The sequence below is a fragment of the Halichoeres trimaculatus genome, unplaced genomic scaffold (assembly GCF_033239565.1).
Source record: "Halichoeres trimaculatus isolate MK-OKI-2021-1 unplaced genomic scaffold, fHalTri1.1 fHalTri1_scaffold_17, whole genome shotgun sequence".
Lineage (NCBI taxonomy): Eukaryota > Metazoa > Chordata > Actinopteri > Labriformes > Labridae > Halichoeres > Halichoeres trimaculatus.
The window spans coordinates 14,593,132-14,612,165 of NW_027437195.1; the positions used below are offsets into that span (position 1 = coordinate 14,593,132).

The following is a 19,034-nucleotide window of genomic DNA, read 5'->3' on the forward strand; positions in this document are numbered from 1 at the left end:
AATTTTTTAAAGTTAAAGCCTCAATAATCTAAATCCAAAAGTCTCAGAGTTCTTCGGGAACTTTTGGAAAACATAGGAGATGAGGAGGGACCACTAACTGGACTCCTGATAACTGCTAGCTTAAATTCTTTGATGGTATACTAGGCTAGTATTTAGGTGAGAACTGCTCTGGTGAACTGGGTCAGGCCATGTAGCAGTAATGGAAAACCACCTCCATATTTGGATATATTGACTCAGTTACAGGGAAATAATATTATTGTATTGTTTTCTATGTTTGCCTAAATACTCACATTTACTGAAATCTGCATTAAGAGGAAAAAATTGTCATCATAAAATCTATTAGACTGAAAGTAGGCAATGGAGCAACAATTCTTCAGATGGAAGTCAGAGATTATTATTTATCACAGATGTATACTGTAAAAGGAACACTAATCTCACAGCATGGGGAAATGTGTGCCTGAGAACAGCAACCAAGACATTAGTGACTGCAACCGCATTATTCCAAGTTAAGCAGTTTATCCTGTATCACACACTCATAAAAGTCAACCATAGAAACATTCTCGGCTACACTTGCTGGGCCACATAGAGCGGATGGGGATAATGGGATTTTTAGCACACTGCAGCTGGCTCTCACGTGCTGGGTCATAAACCGATTACAGGCAATAATCCTCTCCATTCAAGATGATGTGTATGCTTGAAGCAGCAACAGAAACCCAAAGAAGATAAATCCTCCATGCTACTTTTAGTTTGTTACAGCTGTTTGTACTAACTCCACTGGACAACTGGACAAGAAAAGGCTGATGAGAGAAAATCCAACCCAGCAAGTCTTAAATCTGGTTACTACCCTTTAAAGATCGACGCTGAGGCAAAATATAACTGTGAACTTTACAAACACAATTATAATACAAATTTAAATAAGTATTAGAAAAACTATACAGTAGATTTGTTGGAAAGGTAAACTACTGACAATTATTAATCAGTTTCACTAGCCTCATAATGCCTTGGTTTGCCAGCAGCCGAGTTAAAAGAGACAGTGTTAAAATACTGCAGTAACTGAAGCTGCAGGTGATGAGATAAACACTAAACCACCTGTCCAGAAATCAGACTTATCCTCAGTGGTAATCTGAGCTTCATCTCTAAAAGCTTGGTCCTTTTCATTGACAATCAGAAGAATAGAGATGCTGTTTGAGATGGTTTCTGAAAATATAAAGCAGCAGTGTTTAGGGAAATCAACCTTCTTCTACTGCTGATTAAGCAGCTATTAGTTTTTCCATATTGAATAGAGGGCCACAGTGAGGCTCACTGGTGCCCAGAGCCCCTCCAGGGCCCATCTTTGTTTCTCTGAATTGTAAAACATAAAGGCAGCTCATGGGAGCAGAGGCTACGGGCATTGTTCTGCATCTGTACACAAGAGGTCATAAAGCTCCTCTATGCATATTCAGCGCCACCAGCGACTGCAGTTTCCTCTTTTTTATTCCACATAACTGTCAAAGCACAGTGGAAGAGTGACTGTGGTTGCAATGGCACTGATAATAGACTCCATTTGCATGACACCTTTCATTGAGGAGCACTAAAGAGGCTGCCCTCAGTCCCCAAAGGCACAATTCATAATGTCTACCCAACAGGGTGTTGGTTTCAGACTTGAGCAAAGTGGAGCATGATGTAGCGAAATGCTAAGCACTGATAGCGGAGCCCTGTGGCGTATATCTGTACTGTTGTCCAGTTGAGGAACGTCAAACGTGGGCAGGCTAACAGAGCAGGAAATAGATTGATGTCAAAAGGAATGACCTCCTACCCACACCCTGGTCTTTTTATCATCCTCACAAACAGAGAGAGAGACAAAGACAGCCCTATGTTCAGTGTCAAGCCTACAGGACTGAGGTCTGCGCTCCACATCCTCTCATTTCTCTACCTGTGAAAGGAATCTGTCATGAGTGGACTGCAGTGCTTTCCCCATCTCCCCCGCGGGGCTCACTACATGTGGGCCCAGGGTGAGCACACAGGTTTGAGTCAGCGCTTCAGCTCTTTGTTCATCAGCCCCCCTCAGCCGGCCCCCTGCAGGCTATGTGAGTGGGCTAGACAGACTTCCTGACTCAGGGATTTATTCGGGGGAACAGGGAGAAAGGGCAGTGGGTTATCCCTCACGCATTCTGTGACAAACTCTCGGCTTTCTCTTTGCTTCATCACTGGAGCTGTTTGCCATTTGTGATGACAGGCACAAGAGATTCTTCACCGCCTGTCACACTTGTAGCTGCAGGGGCGCAACACTATCACACCATGTTATCATATCCAGAGGAGGAGACAGACATCCGGGGGATCGGCGACAGCGAGAGCGCTTCTTCAGCTGTACAGGAAATTCTTCACAAAACCGATTATGTGAAGGGCAACTCTCAGAATCCAAATAAGAGTTTCTCATGCAATATTCAGCTTGAGCAGCATGCGATGTGTCAGAGTCATTCAGACAGTCTGAACATGCTCACTTCTGCAGCAGTGTTTAACGCTGTGAAGATTAAATTTGTATCTCTACATCAGGGAACAATGCTGCCTCTTTTCATGAGAAGAGTGGAGAATTATGAGTCACAGGAAGGCTGACAGTGGATGAGGAGGTGTGTGAGGGTAGTGGGATGTATCTACCTGCTGAAGATCCCCAAGGCTACAAGGCCAGGCTTGATCTCCATCAACACCTCAACCTTGACGGTGCCTGACAGGCCTTGGATTGATTCACACCTGGGCTTATCTACAGGCTGCAGCCCCTTCTTGGCCTCGGCTGGAGCTGCCACTGCGTCTGCCGCTGCACTGAGGCAGCCATTAGTCCCATCAGCCTGATTATGGCAGGAAAATGCCAGCTGGTGTTTTATCCAACAGTAAACAAAGACAAAATACCACAGAGCAGCTCAACCGTCCCGGCTACCACCCACTCAATAGTTCTGATGAGCTATTCGCCGCCCTGGGCATGTGTTGCTTGCATTCAACAGATTGATATGAATCAATTCTCATTTGTCAGGCTCCGGAGGTAGAGGTAGGATTAACATTTCTGCTCCGCTGTGGCTGCTTCCTCAACATGGAGCCAGCATTTCTGCAATATGTTTTCTGCCGTGCTATACATTCTGCTCACACACCAGCGCTGGCGGAGGAATCCATCTCGCTGTGGCTTGACAACAAAACCATTAGCCTCTCACCTCCAGGGAGCAGACAGTCCAACTCTGCATGCACAAAACTGCACATTCCACAGAGCAGAGAAGCAGAAGTGACACAGAGGAAAAGATAAAAAAGAGAGAAACAGAGAAGAGGTGGAGAAAAAAAAGTAGAGGCAAAAACTCTAACACAAACATTTGGTTGCACGAACAACACAAGTTCACGTATCCCAGTGTGCTCAGTGTTTGTGTGCAACAGAACTTACCTGACTCCCATGGTATTGAATCCAATATTCCCCTCCACAGGTACACGCCTCCTGTTTCGTATTCTGTCAGAATGGAGCATCCGGCTGAGCACGCCTTCTGAATGACAACACTCACGAGCACATTCATCCCAGGGACTTCTGACCCTCTCTGTGTCCCTATCCGTCTGCCATGTGGACCAGATCCGCAGTGCTCAGTAGATCCCGCTGCTCCACATAATCTGTCCTGCCTATTAGTGAGATCCCGTCTGTCAATCACAGCACAGCCAACCAAACACGCAGCACAGTCCTGCTTTGTTTGCCCCGAGAACTTCTGCATTCCCCCAGCAACACAAACAAGCATCGCAGCTTTTCTACCAACAGAAAGGTCACACTCAACAGCCAAGAGACTTCACACCGAACACTGATTGGACGACAAACCTTAGCAACTTATCCAACATGTGTAATTCAGAACAAGCACTTGTGATCCAGCAGTGCCTCCAATTTGCAACAAACATGACTCATTATTAAACACATGCCTGTCCCTCCTCTCGGCTAAATTGTAGTCCAGCAGAGAGGTGTAGAGAGGGCTTTTGCGACTTCCTGATTTCCAATCTGCACTTTGAAAGAAAAAATCAGTCACATTATATTCCCACAAGATAATGACTTGTTTCTATGGTTACTCAGAGCAGCCTCGGGGATGAAGGGCAGAGTTAGTGTTGCAGGGTCTTGTGTGTGCAGAAGAAAAGAGGCTAAATGGCCCTGCTGCCACAATTACAGGAGGATTCCTCCTGCGCGATGACAGTCATTACGGTGTAAACACTCACCTGGGCAGCAGCTGCAGGGCGGCGATGGACGGCCATAAAACCACTTCCTCCTGAAACTCCTCCAGGGCCACATTCCAACAAACAGCTGTCTGCCCTGCCCATGCTGTCTAACAACCTGCCTGCCATGTATGCCACCTTTTACAGTCTGTGATGCCCTGAATCATCCAGTGACCTACACAGGGCTCAGACGACAGGAGCTTAATCACACACTGGAAGAGTTCTCGCACGTGTTCTGATCTCAAACATCACTACACACACACACACACACACACACACACACACACACACACACACACACACACACACACACACACACACACACACACACACACACACACACACACACACTCACACACACACACACACACACACACACACTGCTAATGTTGGTTTTGTTTTTAATACACATTTTCTCTCTACTTTAAAGGAATTGGGGCTTTAGTTTAACATTATCCATTGTTGTTTTCACTCCTGTGACTTTGGTTCAGCTTGAGGTTTCTGCCTGTTTAAAATATTTTTCTTGCCACTGGTGTAAATTCATGCGGGATTAATGATGGCTCTCTCTAAATAACATGATGACTACAATCTAGACCAGTTTTTCTATGACGCACCCTGAGCTAACTCATGGTTTGGAGCTATATCAAAAAAGACTGTTTGTGCTGTCGATACTAGCATGCTAGCTAATGTTAGCCTCAGGTCTGGAATGTTACAGATTCTTTGAGACACTGACATCAGCTCTGTTCCCTTTTCTCTCTTGTTGCATAATAAGTCAAATGCAGCGTAGGATCAGTCCCAATGTTGAGGATCAGATCTGAAAGGGCATCAGCTTAGAGCCTTTGGTAAAGTAGGTACCCCGTGTACAGAGCTACAGTCCTTGTGATGAAACTAGACTTCATTCATTTTTTTAAATTTTATTTTAAAGGTTTATTTTGGGCGACTTTCACAAGTCTAGTTTGAGAGGACAGGACAGAGCACAAAGCAGGAAACTGAGAGACTGTAAAGAGTGACATGTAGAAAAGGGGATCAGGGCTGAAAGGGAACCTTTGATGGGTGTATGACTTAACCACTCAGCCAAACCCGACTCAAAGGATTTAAAGTCTTTACAGACTGCAAAGTCGTAACATGTGGAGCTCCCCCTGCTGACTGAGTCATAAACTCCACCTTCTTCTTGTTAAAAGACAAAACATGGGTTAAACGAAAAAGGTAGCTTATTTTTTCCAAATATGACATGCTGATTTACACAAGTGGTTATTTTTCAGTTATTTAATCTATTCACAGCTCTGTTGACAAATGCATACTTCTGCTTTGCATATTCCCTGTCTCTATGAAGTTATCCTATCAAATTGAAGCAAAATATTCAAAAAGAAACAAATTCAGATCTTTTAACTTCCTAAATTTCAGTATAATATTTAGGGCTGGGACAATGTGCTATTCTCGCGATTTAATTCTATTAAGATTTTTTGGGGGGGCGATGGTATTTAAAATTTTTGGTTTGTTTTTTAAACACCAGACCAAGCGAAAAAGTTAAATGATGATTGGGATGTTTACTGACTATATCAGGAGCCATGTTTTCCCATAAATTGCACATCATGTGAGCCAGAGAGAAACATTTCAACTTTATCCAATCCAGTTAATAAACAAAGACTGAAATGACAAATCTGAATTTGAAAAAAATAATAATTAATCTTTTGACAAAGAATCACGATTTTGATATTGTCAATAATAAAATCCTAAAAAAATTATTTTCGATTTTTTCTCCCACCCCTAGTACTATGCACTAAAAAGAACAGAGTTGGATTAAAAATGTAACCTGTTTCTCTTGTAGCCAAAATCCCAGTTAACTGTGCTTCCAGATTGCTTTACACTTTTAGTTTTAACCAAAGTTTAATTTCAGTGTGAGTAAATAATTTCTAATCCGACCATGATCAGAATGAGGGAGTCGCCTTTCTCCAGTAAAAAAGAAACTAACAACCAAAGATACTGTCCCACGCTGAGAAAAGTAAGCATCAAACTGAGCAGTCGCCTCCTCTCAGCAGTGGGCGCTGAGAAATCCCACCGGCCCTGTGGGTAATAAACACACCGTCACAATCAGCAGGTGTTAATGGGACAGAGAGATGAGTAGAAGGGTGTGCGAGGCGGCAGTTAGCCGTGGCGGCTAGACCCCCGGTGTGAGCTCCGCCTGGTTTCATTACACAACTCTGAGTCAATACACTAATCATATGCTCTGTCACAAGGCAATCAGTGCTTAACGTGAGAGTCAGCTGAACACATGGCTCCAAATTCATCACCCCCACCCCTAGTTACACACACACACACACACACAAATATATATAATGACATGCACACAAGCTCTCACACACCATCCAGTCATGGTTGACCCTTGACTCCTCCTGTCTCCCAGCGACTGTATGGTCTGTCTAATTACCGATTGGTCATTGCTGACCCCGGGGTCATCTTTGTTTCGGGTTATTCAGGATAATTACCAGAGACAGGAAGCAGAGCAAAAGAGCTGTTTAGTGGGTAGAATTTAAAACGCTTTGAAAAAAAAATGGATATTTTATCTATTAGAAACAATAACCACTTCCGTCGAGACAATGGTTTGTTCCATCCTGGGTTACAAATGTGCCCATCGAATACATTTATTACCACAAAAATGCTGAAAAAACACAGTTAGCATGTATTTGTAGAGTCTTAGGAAGAAAGGAAGTCGTTTTTTGCAGGTATCACTAACATAATTGGTAAAACGTACTCTATTTGAACACTTTTCCATCAGTGAGAAGATATTAAGTAGTTTTACCGTATCTGCTTTTGTTGTGAGAATAGAAAGCTGAGGAAATGAGTCGGAGTCCTTCACAGAAATAGTCTAAAATGTGACTCTGACCCGCTGGTTTCTGTGGTTATAAAATCCTTTGTACAAAGATGACTTTTCAAGTCAGTTCACATCTTAAATGACACAAATTTAATGTTTTTTCACAAACCTGGGTGAACGGTTGACTTGTTTTTGCAATGAAAAATGAATCGCTTTTGTTCACCCTGCTCTTCTTTTCTCTCTACAGCAGAGTAGCTCAACTTTGGCTAATTGCATTCTAATTAAAATTTCATCTCTGAGTGGAACGGTGTTAGTGAATGTCAGACAAGTGTCTGAGGAGCCTTTCTCCACTCCGCCGGGGTAGAAACTGCTGTTTGGTTATTCTGCTCCTACATCCTTGGCTCACAGGATTTTATACATGCATCTTGCTAATTGTATCTTTCGAGAACAAAAAGGAATACTAATCAGATGTGAGTTTTCAATCAAGTCTAAAACGTGAAGGACACCCATTTCATTGTTTTTATTTTTTTTTAAATCAAGTGCTCCGTGATGAGAAAACAAGAAAATCTGTTGATTGTTTCAATTTGTGTTGACTTTTGGGAACTTACATTTCAATCAAGAGAAATTCACGGTACAAAAAAAGATGAAAGAGAGAAAACAAGACGATGATGAGGATGTTCCAGCTGCACATGGTCAGGAAGAGGGTGTGTGCTTCAAATCAAACATCTCCACCACCCTTTTCTACATCTGCAGAATGTAATGCTTTTTAAATCCAGCCCATCAGCTTTATGCTTCTCTGGGCCAAGTAAAACAACACATTCTTGGCAACAAATTATCATCAGGGAAGAAATAAAAGGTGGAATTTTTTTTTTTTTAACTGGACTTCCACTTACACTCTCCTCTGCCCCACAGGACCTACAGCAGGGGAAAAAACAAGTCCACCTCCCTCTTTTTCCCCTACGATTAGCGCACACCTCAGTTTAAGAGCTTCGCTTTTTGAGCTTGGATCCAAAGAAAACATGAGAACTAATAAATCAGTGTCAGGAATTAGCCCTGTCTAGCAGAAGGCCGCACCTTGCTGCTGTAAAGGACGACAGGAAGCTGCACACACAGGACGTTGCATATTTAGCAGACGATCTGGGATGTCCCCTTCACCTCATGGTCTCACAGATACACTCAGAGCCTTTGAAATCTGGCAACAGAAACTCCATTTGGGTTTCTTGTGCTCCACAGATCCCCCATGGGGCTTCCTGTCACACTCCACAAGTCCCTTCAACCTCCTGTGGTGCAGAGCTTCAATGGTCCTATGCATCATTCTTAGCCAGCTTCCCCTCTCACCAACATTCATTATGGAATAGCACTCCTCAGAGAGCAGAGGCAGGGGATGTATGCACTGACCGGCCTGCCAGGGAATCTATCAATGACAATTTAGCACATTGCACCAGGCATCCGCCCGCCTGGAGAGGGTGAAGGATTCTCCAGGGCAACAACATCACCAGAGCCAAGAGGAGCAGGAATGAATGTGTTCAGAGGTGCACTCGGACTGAGCAGTAACACCCGAAATAAAGCTCTGCAAAGCTGTGAAATCTGGAAAGCTGTTTGAAAAGATACAAATAACCAAACATTAAATACCTCAGGACAATACTCGGCTTTTAGTTAAGCCCCTTTCGTGAGACACTCCCTCCTTCACATCAAATTATGCAATTCTATTATCCATTCATGAGCATTGGTGCCTGCACATTAGGGTTCATTTAGTCCCATGATGGTGTGTTTCCCCGGGCCATGCTACAAGCCAAGCATTGCAAGAACAACATCTCCATGGAAGAAGAGCCCCAGATGGAAGTCAACACCATGAAGCAGGACTTCAGACACTCATTCTGAAGACGAGTCCGTGCATATCTCTTCTACACACAGGAGCACACAGAGACTCTAAGCACTTCATTAAACACCACAACAGCTCGATGTAATCTTCGTGTTTTGACAGGATAGTGAGGTGGAGAGGGGCTTACCTAATGAAAAAGGAGGCTGCTGAAGACGAAGACGCAGAGGTGGAGGTGGATGTAGTGGTGATGATGGGTGCTGGGAGTCCTGGTTGGCTGCAACTCCTCACTCTGCAGGGCGTCAGGCTGCTGCTGCTGCTGCTGCAGGCAGGCGTCATGGTGGTGGTGGTGGCTGTGGTGACTAGGGCCTCTGATGGTGTAACATCCCTGTCTGCCTCCCCCATCAAACCGTGCCCCTGTTGACACACAGATTCACAGATAAGAACCAAACCACATATTTTTACTCACTGAACCCACCTTCCTTCCACTCCATTACTCCCTCTGTGCCACAGATGGACAGGCAGCTGCTGCAGCCAGAGCAGGTTAGCTGGAGTCAGCAGTATCCACAGCGGAGGTATCCCTACAGAACAGCCAGGATGCTGCACCATGCATTGATTCTGGCAACACTCTGGAGGTTGCTCTGGCTGTAGCCTACAGTAATTAAGTGATAACCCACATTTAATCAGTGATTAAGTCACAGGCGATTTACTCCACTCTTCACCCGATTATATCTCAACCTCTGCTGATAATTCAGGACTTTACGATAAGCATGGCACCCTGTAGGTTGAGTTACAATTGGACTGCTTAGGAGTGAGTTTCAAAGGGAGTAAACAATCAACAACAATGTGAGGAATGAGATAGCTTTACAAGACAACATAACTGTGCCTCTGTGAACACACCCTGCTCCGGCAGCTTGGTTACTGAACAAAAGCAAAGAGAAGTGAACTGCATCTGTGTCAGCCTGCAGGCGCTGGAAATAAGTGCTAAAGTCACACACAGGGTGTACTAGCTGTATGGGTTTAGAATGTATCTGCTAAACAACCAGAGCAATGACGGGTATATCAGCTGGTGTAGGGTTTAATAAAGACACAAAATAAACCAGGAGGATTTTAAGAGCTTCCTGTTATCTGTGGCTGAAGATCACAGAAGTTATAGAAACTTATAAAAACTTTTTTGTACAAACACTCTGCTTGTCATGCTGGTGCTGGTGTTGCTTTCACAGGAGTAACTCTGCTTTTTTATGTTTTATTACATGATGACATGTTCTTCATACATTTTCAAAAGCTCATGAATTGATTTCTTAAGCTTTTTTTTCTGGAGTAATTGAATCGTTTTACAAAAATTAAAGACGTAATGAGGAGGATTTGTTTTAATTGCACTCCTTCACCACTTTGTGGCTTGGAGTCTTTGCACACAGTTGTAAATTACTTTTAGTGAGGCGTGTGTTTGTTTTGGAATTAAATGGAGACAAGATCAAAACAAATCTTCTTTGTTCAAGACAACTTTATACTGGATACAATGTGCAGGGTAAGGTATTTATCAGTACAGTTACATAGTGCTGCGGTTTGAAACGTGACATCAAGCAAACGTTGTAGCAGCCGGCTACAAGTTAGCCAGATGCTCCGACGTAGCTGTAGGCTAACGTGACAACAAGTAAACACTGTCAGTTTTAACCCAGCTGGCTGTACGGTGCTCTGCTACTGTGTAACATCAGTAAGTCCTGGTTAGCCAAGTCCTGCCAGTCTTTTACCAATCAGAGCTGACGTAACCTCACTCTTCATTTTATTGATAGACTCTCAAGTTTGAACAGACCACTGCAGAATAACTGCTGACTGTGGGTTGGAATGAACATTACCACAAACAGCTTAGCCTCTGTGTAATAGAGTGATACAAAGGCTAATTAGCCTTTAGCTCGGGCTCTATCGCTCTCCCGTTAAGCTTTTTTCTGCTCTTCTGTCCTGTTTCTGTCTGACAGTTAGGCTCCTGTGTCCACCATCACTACAAAATTAATCACAGAAATCATTTTCAGAAGAGAAAAACACAGATCTCTTTGTTTTATCTCTTCTCACTACTAAACTTCGTCAGCCGGCGTGGTGTTGTCATAGAGACCTAGACATGCCGGAAAAAAGCCAGGGAGCTAAGAAGTAGAAATTTGAAATAACCTGCAACCAGCAATATTGGCGCTGATAATCTCATTTTGAAGTGTGGATTACACCAGGCATATCTCTAGAGGGGAGACTTTTTCAAGATCACTTTCAAACTCCTCACAGCTCCTTTAACGAAGCACAAGGGGCCAACAGTGAATCACAATGTGATCCCATATGACACCTTTACATTTAGCCCGTTGTTTAAGATATATGATATTAAAATAGCTCATTCATCATTGATAGGAACAAGTAAGTCATTTAAAGTATTTCTTTGAAGTGAAGGTTTTGAAAAAAAGACAGATCATACTTTTCCTGCTATTGACGCACTTGCTATAACGGTTTCACCAACAGGCTAGCCACGGGCTAAGGCTAAATGACCTCTTTGTCATCATAATGTATTCTCATCCTTATGGTGCATGTTTATTATAAACAAAAACAGCTCAGTGTCCTCACACAGCCACTGGCCACTTTTCAATCACAGCACTGCTTGTGTTCACCATCAAAGCCTGCATTCATCACACTGTATTTAAACTCTGCAGCACCGCCGACACTCCTTTTCTCTTTTCCTTTCGTGCACAGAGTTCATTCAAAGTTCAAAACTGGCTAAAATGGCTTTAACATAAAACACAATTCATGATAAATCCATTTGATAAAATGATCAAACTGGACGTGCATCTAGCCGTCTTGCACTGTGCATGTGTCTCAGGTTGAAGCTAAATCAGGAGCGGCTCAGTGGGCGTGGAGCATAAAGGTTCAGCTGGAGTCTGCACTGGTTCACTGATTGCCCACAGTCAAGCTAAAGCAGAGCACAGAGCTAATTATACCAACCAAAAGACTGACACTCCACTTCAGCCGGAGTCATCGTGCTCCTGACAAAAGGTTAATCCCCGCCAGAGCCGCTAGTTTATCCTGCAAGACAATGATCAATAGCCGCTGACAAGAGCCGGCTCTGTGGCGATTTCAGCGACAGAAATTAAATAAATAAAGACCACAGTTTTCTTAAAAACATTCATAACGCTGACACTTGAACATTGTGTAAGCAGGAACAACCTTGAATGCAGCAGAGCGCTGCAGCCTCAGTTTTATTTGACAGGATATGTATTATAAACACAGCTCAGGCCCCTCTGCATATTTGCCACCTCAGTGTTTGCCCTAGATTCATGTTTGGCAACTAAAATAACATCCTTTATGATCGTTTCTGCAAAGTGTACAGTCTTTCATTAAGTGCCATTTGTCAACACACGCTGACAGCTGCACTATTTATACGCCAAGCCTGACATGTGAATGCAACACTTCAGGACATGAGGGCATAGTTACATTTTGACATTTACATGAGGCTTGAGCTTTGCAGCATGTTAGCTTAACATCGCAGCTCGATCTGCTGCTACATAAAAACACTGAGGTTTTTTCCTCTACCAGAAAATCTTTACTGACCATTTTTCAAATATTGAAAGCTCTCCGTGGATTCCAGCTTTCTCTTTTCCTCCTATGGAGCTTGTTATCAGAGTCAAGCATCGTAGTTTTGTTTTAGAGTCTGCTTCTGCTCTCTCTGGAGGCTTCATCATGGGGGTTAAGTCAGAGATCAGGCTGCCGTGTGTGAAGTTATGACTCAAGGAGAACAGCATGGAAAACTGGCTGCAAACTGAAATGAGCCAAATACAGATCCTCAACCGGAAAGCCTCTCACCATGCTGGTGTCGGTGACAGGTTGGGAACTCTGTGCATACCAGAGAGGAAGACCCATTACACTTTGGCATGAAACACTAGAGTGCTTCACACGCAGCCAAACAGGAAGCTGATGTGTGCCGCTGATCAAATCTGTCACCAATCCAGGCTCTTTGTTTTTAAATCAAACAGCAGCACATTTTAGGAACAAGAAGGAGAGCTGTGTAAAGGTGGAGTATGGGTTGAAAATGGAAGAAATAATCTCAAACACACGTCTGAGTGCACACACTTGAGCTCATCACAGTGCCTATCAAAGAGTTTTCCCTCTGGTATTAAAGCTGGGGACTTAAGCCTCCTCAGCAAAGCTGCTCTCTGCAGCCTTGGACCTGTGCTGGCTCTGATTCTGGCTGAAAAGTACAATCTATCCCCTGGTCAGGTAATTAGGCCATGTCAGTGGAGCCATGTGTGCTCGGCCGTTTGCTCCAAGAGTCAGTAATGAGCTGTCCTTCCACTCTTTAACCCCCTCTGATCCTTTGCCTTTGTTTGCTGCTGGAAAGAAAAGGTAAAAAATGGAGGACAGGGACAAAGGGGGAAAGATTTGGAAATCAGGAGTGAGGAAAAGACAGAAAGGGGTTCAGGAGTGTGGTGCTTCCTGTAAACCTCGAAGTGACCTATCAGCAGGCCATTGAAGCCTGAGCCACTGAGAGAACCAGGAGTCTCCCTGTGACCTTTGATCCCAGCGGTCAACAGGCGATTACAGCTGCAGTGAAATGGGCCTTGTGTTAATCTGGCTGTCTTGCTTGGCTGGCCTCTCAAACCAAACTGAAACCAACAGAGGTGAAAATCAACTTCTAGCAGCACTGGAGGGCTACCTTAAGAGAAAACTCAACAGTAAATCATCACCTGGACTATTTTTCTGTCTTTAAACAACAGAAAATGCCATCATCTCCTATCCAATTCCCCCCTAAAAAAGGAAAAACTTCTAAACTCATCCTTATTTGGCCAGACTGTAGATTTTCCTCCCTTTTCCTTTCCTGTTTCCATTTTTTCCCGTCTCGTTGTGGCTTTTGGTGGCACACCGCCATGCCAGCCCAGCTGCACCAAACAATCAGCGGCCAAGATCATCTGCTGGGCTTCAAATTGGTGGCACTGGAGCAGGCCAATGCAGCAAGCAACCACCGAGCCAATAACGGAAACTCTCGTGGGTCAAGAGCCCTTGCATCTTTGTAGATTAGTGCACATGTGGTTTTTAGACTTTTGTGGAGCAAGAGGAGAATCCCAAAGTCGGGTCAATTAACTTCTTGTTTTGAAAAGCAGCGCCAAACTGCATGGGAATCTGGTTTTCTATTGTTTGTCTAAACGACTTGGATCTCCTCATTTAAACCAACTATAATACAAGGAAGGAATTAATTATTTGTGTGCCATATGTTCAATTCAAGGCAGCTATGCTCGCATGAACCATTGTCAGTTACACACAGCGAGAGCCAGACTGTTTCAGTTCCAAAGACCACAGACATGATTCCAGATGTGGAGCAGAGATTCAAGGTGCTGTGTAATGGGCTGTGTGTGGGAGCGCCCCGGGCTTACTGGTTAACTCACACACAGTCCATTTCTGCGTCTCTGTCTGAACAACAGCGCATACTTTCCCCACATAGAAACAAAGAGAGAATCATGAATCTACAGTGGAATTCCCAAAAACCTCGACTGTGTGGGTTTTTTTTTTCAAGGATCTGGTTTTAATGACAGAAACCAGCTTGAGAAAATACCTCCCATTTCTGCTGTAACTCCATGTCCTCAGGGACGTTTCTCTCTGTCCGTGGAGGTTCCCAGCCTCGACTGTGCGGCATTGAACAACTCATCCCAGCTGCACGGGGGCCACTAATTGCTTTTAGACACATAGATGGAATAGACGAGTCGACCTCTCCCTTTCTGTGCCAGGCTGTTTGATTTGCCCTGGATTGCGTACAAGCAGTTAAAAGCTTTTGATGGCCGCCTATAAAACATCTCGAAAGGCACTTGTTGACATTAAAAGGGAGGAGTGAAAATCTGTCTTTGATTGTGATGCAGTGAGAAAGGAATAACAGGGCCGAGACATGAAACAGACTACAGTTATCAAAGCAGTCAGAACAGGAGTGGAAAAATGAGGGTTTACACATCCAGAGGTTAAGTATTAAAGTGCAGTGACTAGATCACAGTAGCACGCTGAAGCTAGAAAATGGTTACAGTAGAAGAAATGTTGGGATTGAAGCTGCTTTAATGATCCACTACATACACCCTGACATGATTATTTTACACACTGATTTATGGTATGACTCTAAGGCTAAAACTCAGAACTTTAACAAGCCTGTTCGACATCAGATAAAGCGCAGACTAATACCTATCCAGCATGAGAAGAGCGACGAGGACGCTGTGAGGTGGTCGTTTAAAATGCCCTTGAGGAAGAGGTCAGCAGATTAGTGTTGAGATGACCTCTGACCTCAGATCAGTCAGGCTGCTTGACTACTGAGGAATGAGAGGTCAGCAGTCCTGCAGATATGGACTCACAAATTCTCTGCAGGGCTTTGAGTCTCAAAAAGGGCTGAAGTGTCACATTTGTAGTTATTAGACATAAAGTGATGGTGCTTTGCTGGAGGAAAAAGGCACTTTTTAAAATGACTTGATCAAAGCACAACCTATTCCTTGAGACTATGTTGCCTTGAAAAGTTATATTTATCTCACATTTAAATCACAACATGTTTATTTTTCCACAACTTTAAAGAAGGGGTATTATGTGTCCCCATATTTTAAAGAGGGGGTATAATGCACCCCTATATTTTAAACAAGGATATTAAACAATGTTGCATGTTCATTTTAAACCTGCGCTAATTTTCAGCCTGCTAAGTATTCAAAATAGCACGAGATCTTCAAGAGATCTTCACCAGACTTACTGAAATGAAAGCATAGCATAAGGATCTTCGACTGGTCCATGACATGTCTGAAGGGTGGCACAATCTCCTTGGTTCGCAAATAGCTCTGCCTCCAGATGACTAGCCAATTTCTTAGAACTGAAGTCACAGAACATGGTCGCACTGGCCATCCATACCATGCAACCCCCAGTCACACGACTCAAATAAGAAACAAACTTAAAGTGATACTCCGGGATGGAACAAGTTGGGTCCTATCACAAGGTTTAGGGCAGAAATTACCCCTACAGCAGTGTTTTTGTGCAGCAGAAGCCCAGAGCGCTCACACTAAAGACCCCCTCCCTGCTCCTCTGCACTCAGACAGGGCCATTTTTTACTTGACCAAAAACACAACTAAACGGACTCCCACCAAAAAAATCTGATATCGGTCTGCATTTACGCTTTATTTAGAGAATTTTCACTGTGCTACTTTCACACAAAAACACCGCTAAATAAGGCTCTAGTTCTCATCTTGTCTCTTCGTCCTAGCAGACTACCTGCGTTTGTTTATATCTGGCACGCCGCACGCGCGGACTGATACACTAAGCGGCGAGCGTCTCGTAGCCAGCTGTGACTCTGCAGCGGAGGTAGCGCCGTTTTACAACACAATGAGAACCAGAGCCTTATTTAGCGGTGTTTTAGTGTGAAAGTAAATGCAGAAAATTCTCTGAATAAAGTTGGAATGCAGATCGATATCAGATTTTTTCAGTGGGAGTCCGTTTATTTGTGTTTTTGGTCAAGTAAAAATATGGCCCCGTCTGAGTGCAGAGGAAACCGGCAGAGGAGCAGGAAGGGAGTGTTTGGTGCGTGCGCTCTGGGCTTCTGCTGCACAAAAACACTGCTGTGGGGGTAATTTCTGCCCTAAACCTTGTGATAGGACCCAACTTGTTCCATCCTGGAGTATCACTTTAAGGCACACACATGGCCCACCTATGTCATCATGAAGCATCTGTTTACAAGACATGTGGTCTCACCAGAGTCCACACAGTGATGGACACCAAGAAGACTGACACACCTTTAGCTACTTTTTGGTTAATGTCAAGTATTTTTGCTGAAGCACACCTCTCTGAAACGCACCAAAGCAGAGGAGTGTACTGTGCCTGAGCACGGTACATAGGGATGGGTACCGAATTTGGCACTTTTATTCTGTCAAAAGTCCCAAGTACCGATTCATGTAAAATCAAAAGGTACCATGTTTAGGTACCTAAACGCATCTTTGTGACTGTGAGGGAGCGGAAAGTAGGTGATTTTCCATGCTGGACATGAACAAAGCATTGCAAGGTTATATACTGAAGAATAAATTTGTTAAATTGAAAAAAATGTCATACTTTATAGTCAGCAAAATTGACATTTTTTACCACATAGGCACAAAAAAGTACCGACAATTGGTACCGTTGAGTACTGGTACCGATTGCCAGGTACCAGGCATCGGTACTGTATGGATTCAAATGTGAAAGGTACCCATCCCTAACAGTACACTTGCAGTCACACTGGCCAAACCAGCTGGGCTTTAGGGTTGAAGCATACTTGGGTACGGTACAGATGACCACTGTGACTGTGCCCTTAAAGAGACAGCAGCTAGAATAAGTCTGAGTCTGAATTAAGAGATTTTGGAAACGCCAGTGTGAGAAACATTTTTTATATAGCTTTAAATCATATTAAACTACTATGGGGTACCAGAGGAACTGAACAAGAGCACTTCTGCTGTTACAACCCTTACCCCCACTTTCAGATGTTGTAAATAGAATGTAAAATAAATATATGGAAGAACACATTAATGACGTACCGGTTTAGGTTGAGGGAGGAAGTTGTTGACTCTGGAGATGCTCCACATGCCCTCCAGGTACTGCTGGGCCTGAATAGTGACTGAGCTCAGGGATCCGCTGATCTGCCCTCCTGCCACCGTCACCTGCACGCTCGTCTTCTGCCCTGAGGAGGTTGACGGGCACTGCGACCAGCCTGTAACCCTGTGTCTCTCCCCGAGGGGCAGGACGGCGTGTGCAGCTGGTTGGCCTTTGGACAGCTGTTTTGCATGGACACCGGAGGACGACATGGTGAATCTGGTCGGCTGTGGTATGAAAGACGCAGCAGGTTGGGTTGCCATGTCCGAACTAATGGTGAGGATTGGAGAGTGGAACGTCTGCAGGGCCTCCTGTCTCAGTTGGTGGAGAGGCGTGGAACAAACCTGGCAACAGCTGACACCGGCTTCATGGCTCCCTGGTGTTTGGAGCTGCTCAAACAGGAAGGTTGCATATCCAGGGTCCTGAAGAATAAATACAAACAAGAGAGGCTTCAGCTCAGTGCACAACATGTTGATCTGTCATGTCTTATTATCTTTCCTTTGACAGGATTTCCTGAATGTCATTCACATTTTCCAGGAGCGTCAGTGGTCTGCAAGCCGTGTGGTCCCCGACACCCCTCAGGGACCCTCACTCTTTGCTTTAACCACTTCCTCTTTCTCAGGACGATTGTTTGTTTAGACTGAGATACTTCGCCTGCATGCAACTTAAGACTCCTAATCAGGTTGACCTGGCATTTGCTCACTTCACTCCGGAGACCAAACAAGCCAGACATAAGGAGCCGACTCCGAAAAAAAGGCTCTGAGGGATTATAAGAAAATCCCTCAGAGAAATTCCTCACAATAACATCTTTATTTATTCAGAGTAGCTTCAGGAGGAGGAGGGAGATTTCAGGTTATTACTGCTTTTAACGGTGGTGTCCAGCAGAGTTTTGTCCTTTCACTTTGTCTCCAAGAAGGATCCCCAGGGTGCTGGTCTCTGCTTGGGAGGAGTGACAAAAGAAAACAACAGCTGAGAGGACTCCAGCTCTCAAAGCCATACAATTTACATATGATAAGTGTCCCAGCATGAAAACATATGATAAGCCACCATATGTGAAAATAAACACCTCCTAAAGGATGCTGAAGTCATGCAGAGCTGAAGTGAAGGTTGAAGATCAGTTTTTCTGTGCTTTAGGCAAACAAACACAGCAACACTAACACACTCTCACAAACACGCACAGACAACACAGTCTCTTAAGAGGCATAAAGGGGCACCAGGCTCCTGCCCAGTGGAGTCGTGGCCTTAGACAGCAGCCCACAGCCCATACATAAATGTTTATGAGGCCTTTGCTCCGTGGAAGCTCTGAGGTGATCAGGAGGAGTGAAGCGGCGGGGAAACAACAATCCTCGGCTCTAATGCAGTGCCACTTAATACAGCTCACCCAATAGACCTAGAGACCACAGAGGCCGGCTGAGGGACTCTAAATCTCCTCCCCATAAAAGCTGCTCAATATCAAGACTTTCAGTTGACCTTTGCAGGACAAAAATGAACAGTATGATCATGCAGTTGTATATTGCTTTCATTCCATTAAGTGGGTTTCAGCCACAAGTTGTTCCATCTTCATCATAACTTCACTTTTATGGGAACGTTTTGGGTTAGTCATCAAGT

The 19,034-nt window shown here is 44.1% G+C and overlaps 1 protein-coding gene across 2 annotated transcripts in view; it reads right to left on the minus strand.

The window, feature by feature from the left end:
• Positions 1-19,034, minus strand: part of kif26ab (kinesin family member 26Ab) — a 79,868-nt gene that overhangs the window by 27,696 nt on the left and 33,138 nt on the right. Inside the window, exons 3-4 of one of the 2 annotated variants that reach the window (XM_074691739.1) lie at positions 17,372-17,848; positions 9,022-9,248 (exon numbers count right to left, since the gene is read on the minus strand). In XM_074691739.1, the coding sequence (XP_074547840.1) occupies positions 9,022-9,248; positions 17,372-17,848 (704 nt within the window). Of the gene's footprint in view, positions 1-9,021; positions 9,249-15,570; positions 15,660-17,371; positions 17,849-19,034 lie in introns of those variants that run through there. The other variant, XM_074691740.1, reaches the window with a different exon arrangement.